Genomic DNA, 6,000 nt, shown 5'->3' on the forward strand with positions numbered 1-6,000 from the left:
CGGCCACGGGCAGCGCTCTGGTAACGGGCAGTCCCGGGAGGTGCGGACAACATGCCAGTTCCACCCCCCGCCTGCTAACAGGCCAGCGGCCTGTCTCTAACGCATATGTCATTCCATTCCGATCATATTTAACTCTGCTGATCACTAGACGATACTCTCCCTCATGTTTCGTATTTTTCCTGAAAATCAATTCTTTATCTCCCCATTGAGGGTATTAACAAGGTTCTGTAGTTTTCACAGGATTCCCGACTTGCCCGTTTTCCTTACTTACACACACACACACACACACACACACACCTACACACAGCTATACACATACCTACTCACCTATACACACACACATACACCTACACCACCCGACACTCACACACCTACACACATACACACACACACATACACATACCCACTCACCTATACACACACACACCTACACCACCCCACACTCACACACACATACCTACACACCTACACACATCCACACACAGCTATACACATACCCACTCACCTACACACACACACACACCTACACCATCCCAGACACTCACACACACCTACACACACACACACCTACACACATAGCTGTACACGTATCCACTCACACACACATCTACACACACACCTACACACACAGCTATGTACATACCCACTCACCTATACACATACCCACTCACTTACACGCACACCTACACACATCTACATACACTCACACACACCTACATACCTACACACACAGCTACACACACAGCTGTGCACGTACCCACTCACCTATACACACATACACTTACCCACTCACCTACACACACTCTACATACATACACAGCTGCATACACTCACACACACTCACACACACACTCACACACAACTACACACACACACACTCACACACACTCACACACACACACACAGACACACTCACTCACTCTCACACACACACTCACACACACACTCACACACACACACACACACCGCCCTCACCGGTGCCTCACCCACCACACTTTCTTTCCAACAAGGAGCCGGGCGGCCCTGCAGTGGGTGCCCTCTGGGGGGGGGGGTGCTGAAAGCCCGCCTGCACCCTCCCTTCGGAGCGGGGGGCGTGGGGGACCCGCACAAGGCGCACCCCACCTCTCCTCGTCTCCCTCCCACGTGGAACTGGGATCTGGTGCTCACGGGTTCAGCCTGCGGGGGGACCCTCCTCCGGACACAGGCTGGGGAGGCACAGAGCAGAAGGGACGGCACGCACCGTCCAGGGCTGACCCCGCCGCCCCTAAAAGTTTCTCCCGGGGGCTCCCCCGCCCCCGCCCCAGGAGGAAGTGGGTCTCCGCCCACCCAGGTCTGAGCACAGCACAGCCAGGTCCTGAGACCGCTCCCTGCCCACAGCGGACCCGAGGGGAGACAGGATGCGGAGACGCACAGGCCGAAAATCGGGTAAATAAAGAGGCGGCCGGGCGCCCGTTTCCTTGACAACCGCCCTCCCCCAGCCGCCGCGGCGGGAGGAACCAAAGGCGGAGTGAGCAGGGGAGCAGGCCCGCCGGCCGCGCAGCCCGGGAGACGCGCCTCCATCCCCGCGGGTCCGGGGCGCCGCGTGCGGTAGCATTCCTGTGGTTGCCATAGGAACGCCAGGGAGGGAAGAGCAGGCTGCGTGACACAAAAGAGGCATCGAACCCGGAGCCGGCCCCCCGCTCCCTCCGCGGCGCGGCCCCGGGGGTCTGCGGGGCGGGGCGGGCGCGGAGCCCGGGAAGCGGCCGGCATCCCCGCCGGGCGAGGCGGGCGCGCCCCGCAGCGCACAAAGGGCCGGTCCGGGGCGCGGCCCCTCCGCCTTCCGGGCAGCCCCCCGCGGCCCCGCGGCCGCCTCACTTCCTCCCCTCCGCCCCCACGTCCCGGTCCTACCTGCCCCTTCCAGCGGGTGCCAGGAAGTCAGCCCGGAGGGCAGGGCCGGGCGGCCGGGAGCGCCCCCCGCGCACAGGAGCCGCGCGGAGCGGAGCGGCGGCCGCACGTACCTGCCTCCTGCGGCCCCGCACGTGGACCGGCGGCGACGGGAGGGCGGCCGCGCGCGGGGACGGCTCCACTTTCTGGGCTGCGGTCCGCCGGCGCCGGGGAGGGCAGGCTCCGCCCACGGGGTGGGCCCTTCGGGGAGCAGTGGTCCTGGCTGACGTCTCTCCCCACCCATGTCACTTCCTTTTAAAGCTGCCGGCGCGCCGCTCCGGAGGGAGGAGGCGCCGGGAAACGTGAGTCACTCGGCCGCTTCCAATGAGGGCGCGGGGCCCCTCGGCTCGCGTTTGAATCTCCGGCCCGAGAAGCTGCCAGAACCCGAGACAAAGCGCGCGAGGTGGCCTTTCCTTTCCGGCCCGGCTCCCCAATCCTGTTGCATCCCGGCCCCCAATGGCTCCTCCGAGCTCAGCCCCGACGGACGCCAGCCTGGGAGCGGCCCCCAACCGCCCCGGTTCAGGGTCCGTGCAGCCTGGACGGACTGATGTGCGGGTGAAATGCCCGCGCTTGCAAATGCCCTCACCTCGCTGCGCGCGGCTGCGAGGAGGTTGCATTCCGCCCTGAAGAGCCAGCCACACACCCTGCGCCAAACACCACGGAAAACGCGGGTGGAAGAGCTGGGCGAGCGGCTTGGAGGCCGCGGCGCTCCCTGCAGAGCGCACGTGCCCCCCGCACGCAGGGCGTTAGAGAGGGTCCCGCAGGCCTTGACAGTGAAACAGTGTCTCCATGCCTCTGAAACCCCAGAAATGCCAGGCCTCTGACATTCCTTAGAAACCATTTCAGTCTCCAGATAGTCGAGGTGTGTGCCCGTCAAATGCTCACTATGCCAACCAGGGTCACAAATGATGTTTGAGTGCGCGCGCGTGTCCGCTGTGTGCGCCTTGGCTCTGCAGATGCTTCCTCTCCAGGGGGAGTCCAGTGCCCCAAGCAGCTGGGGCACATCGCGGAACTGTTCAGAGTGCAGCACCCCCAAACAACACCAAAACACCATGAGCACCCCCAAACACCACCAAAACACCAAAAAGCCAGTGCGAACGAAGGCTTTCCAAAGTACCTCTCCAAAGAGTCAGACTGAGGGTCGTTCCTTTGAATTTTGAACGGAAACTTTCTTCAGAATCCGCAAGTCACTTAAATGTGCGCTCTGTGTATGACAACTACCGCCCATGATTGCGGTGGAAACAATCGGATACTAAAGTTGCTGACAACTGCAAGTCTTAGTCCCGTCTCCACACTGTGTCTTTATTCCTGGTTGTAATGATTGTTGCATTGTTACTGCTACAGTAGCGCTTGGCCTGTGTCGATGATGTGGCTCAGCCTCAGCTATCTGGGAAACGGAGCTGAGAAATCTGGGAGGGAAAAATGACTACTTCTAAAGATTTAAAGTGGAAGTGCCACATCCACGGATTAACTTGCACGGACTGTGCTCAGAGTGCCCTTTGGAATCTAACTGCATTTTAGGTGTCCTCCCTCAGCTACTGCTATTTAAACAGGAACTGTGCAAAATTCTCACAGCTCAGTTCAACACGTATCTGAGAACCCGTGCTGGTTGCGAAGACGGGAAAACCTTGCCCCGGGGCGCTCAAAGGCTCAGGAGAGAGACCTGGACGCAGGGAGGTCTGCTGTAGCCCGGGGATGGGTCCCCGAAGTCTGGACAAAGTGTGGAGGTGGCCTGAGGGGTGGGGAGGGGGAAGTGAGGGCGCTGTCCACACAGCTTCTTAGCTCACAGCAAGCTGCAGAGGGGTGAGCATGCTCGCTACGGAGACGGCCAGACATGAACGCTCCTAACGGGAGAGGTTTAAAAGGAGACCAGAGGCATACACGGGCAACAGGGAAAGGACACACAAAAGCCAGTTACACAACCACAACAAGCACATGACCTCACACGGAAACACCCGCGGACGATGGCCCTTCTTCGCTTTTCCACCGGTCACGCAGTCAGAAAGCTGCACCGTCCCCGGTCCAGAGGGTGCCGGGCCGTGGCCGTCTCCTTGCTGGCTGGTCACGGGGAGCGGGGACGCAATAGGAATCGTGGCTGCTCCGAGGAGACACGGGGAACGTGTAAATAATAAAGCTAACTCGCTATCCGGGCTCTGATCTTGCACTTAAGTAGCGGTACATTTCAACCAGCTCTAGCGGAGCCGTTAAAGGTGTCAGATGTTTGTTTCCGTGACCAGCAGGCCTTACGGATCCGGTGTTGACACTGTAGCCATTGACGCTCGCTCAGCTGGCCGTCACATGGTCCGTGAGGAGAGTCTCTGCAGAGGAAGTAGGCGAGGGTGCCTCCTCCACGAATGATCATGGCAAGTCGCTCCCAAACACTAATGTGGATGCAAACCCTCTCTCTCTTCCTTTTTAGTATTTTTAAATTGATTTTAAAGAGAGAGGAAGGGAAAGGGAAGAGAGAGAGAAACATCGATGGGAGAAACACCAATCAGCTGCCTCCTGCACCCACCCCGACTGGGATCCGGCCCACAACCCAGGCACGTGCCCTGCCGGGGACCGGGCAAGCTGTAGTGCACCGGACGACGCTCAGCCACTGAGCCACACTGGCCAGCTCTCAGTGCATCTGAAGTTCGTGGTAAGCCCAGTTAAAAACTTGTTCTCGGAATTCACTTAGCTCCTTTCTCTCTGGATCTCCTCAAGGTCACTTTGCCTGGCAGGGGTGACCCGAGAGCGTCATTCACGACCTCCTCCCACACCCAGGCCAGGGGCCACTGGAGGTCATCGGGCACATGGGCACTGGAGGTCATCGGGCACGTGGGCACTGGAGGTCATAGGTCACATGGCCACTGGAGGTCATCGGGCACATGGGCACTGGAGGTCATAGGGCACATGGGCACTGGAGGTCATCGGGCACGTGGGCACTGGAGGTCATAGGGCACATGGGCACTGGAGGTCATAGGGCATGTGGGCACTGGAGGTCATAGGGCACGTGGGCACTGGAGGTCATAGGTCACATGGCCACTGGAGGTCGTCGGGCACATGGGCACTGGAGGTCATAGGGCACATGGGCACTGGAGGTCATAGGACACGTGGGCACTGGAGGTTGTCGGGCACATGGCCACTGGAGGTCATTGGGCACATGGGCACTGGAGGTCATAGGGCACATGGGCACTGGAGGTCATAGGTCACATGGGCACTGGAGGTCATCGGGCACGTGGGCACTGGAGGTCATAGGGCATGTGGGCACTGGAGGTCATAGGGCACGTGGGCACTGGAGGTCATAGGGCACATGGGCACTGGAGGTCATAGGGCACATGGTCACTGGAGGTCATTGGGCACATGGGCACTGGAGGTCATAGGGCACATGGGCACTGGAGGTCATTGGGCACATGGGCACTGGAGGTCATAGGGCACATGGCCACTGGAGGTCATAGGGCACATGGGCACTGGAGGTCATTGGGCACATGGGCACTGGAGGTCATTGGGCACATGGGCACTGGAGGTCATTGGGCACATGGCCACTGGAGGTCATTGGGCACATGGGCACTGGAGGTCATAGGGCACATGGGCACTGGAGGTCATAGGGCACATGGCCACTGGAGGTCATAGGGCACATGGCCACTGGAGGTCATCGGGCACATGGGCACTGGAGGTCATAGGGCACATGGGCACTGGAGGTCATAGGGCACGTGGGCACTGGAGGTCATAGGGCACATGGCCACTGGAGGTCATAGGGCACATGGCCACTGGAGGTCATCAGGCATAGGAAGGACAGCAGTCTAGTTCATCAATGCGCAGGGGCCTGGTGAGTGTCTGCAGGGAGAGAAGGCCACCGAAGGACCTGTTGGCTCAGCTCCGCCCGCGCCCTGGCGTCCCTGGGGCGTTGCCGGTCCCCGTGTGGTGACGGTGGTGACGGTGGCGTCAGGGTTATCTTTGGTGCTTCCTGTCCCTCCTGCTCCTCCTCCCCCCCGCCCTGCGGCTGTTCTTCTCACAGACGCTGCGGCCTCTTCTCCTGGCGCTGCTCTGCCCGGGCCAGCCCTCCCCCCCCCCTCCACTCTCTCTTGTTGACTG

At 60.4% G+C, this 6,000-nt stretch overlaps 1 protein-coding gene across 3 annotated transcripts in view; it reads right to left on the reverse strand.

The window, feature by feature from the left end:
- The window catches only part of AGPAT4 (1-acylglycerol-3-phosphate O-acyltransferase 4), a 56,223-nt gene extending 53,626 nt beyond the window's left edge, over positions 1-2,597 (reverse strand). For 2 of the 3 annotated variants that reach the window (XM_054722662.1, XM_054722665.1), the window contains exon 1: positions 1,998-2,597. In XM_054722662.1, coding sequence (XP_054578637.1) covers positions 1,998-2,167 — 170 coding nt within the window. In that variant the 5' untranslated portion in view covers positions 2,168-2,597. Of the gene's footprint in view, positions 1-1,887 lie in introns of all 3 variants that reach the window. The other variant, XM_054722663.1, reaches the window with a different exon arrangement.
- Positions 2,598-6,000: the final 3,403 nt, after the last annotated feature.

Source organism: Eptesicus fuscus, chromosome 10 (genome assembly GCF_027574615.1).
Source record: "Eptesicus fuscus isolate TK198812 chromosome 10, DD_ASM_mEF_20220401, whole genome shotgun sequence".
In the NCBI taxonomy this organism is placed as follows: Eukaryota; Metazoa; Chordata; class Mammalia; order Chiroptera; family Vespertilionidae; genus Eptesicus; species Eptesicus fuscus.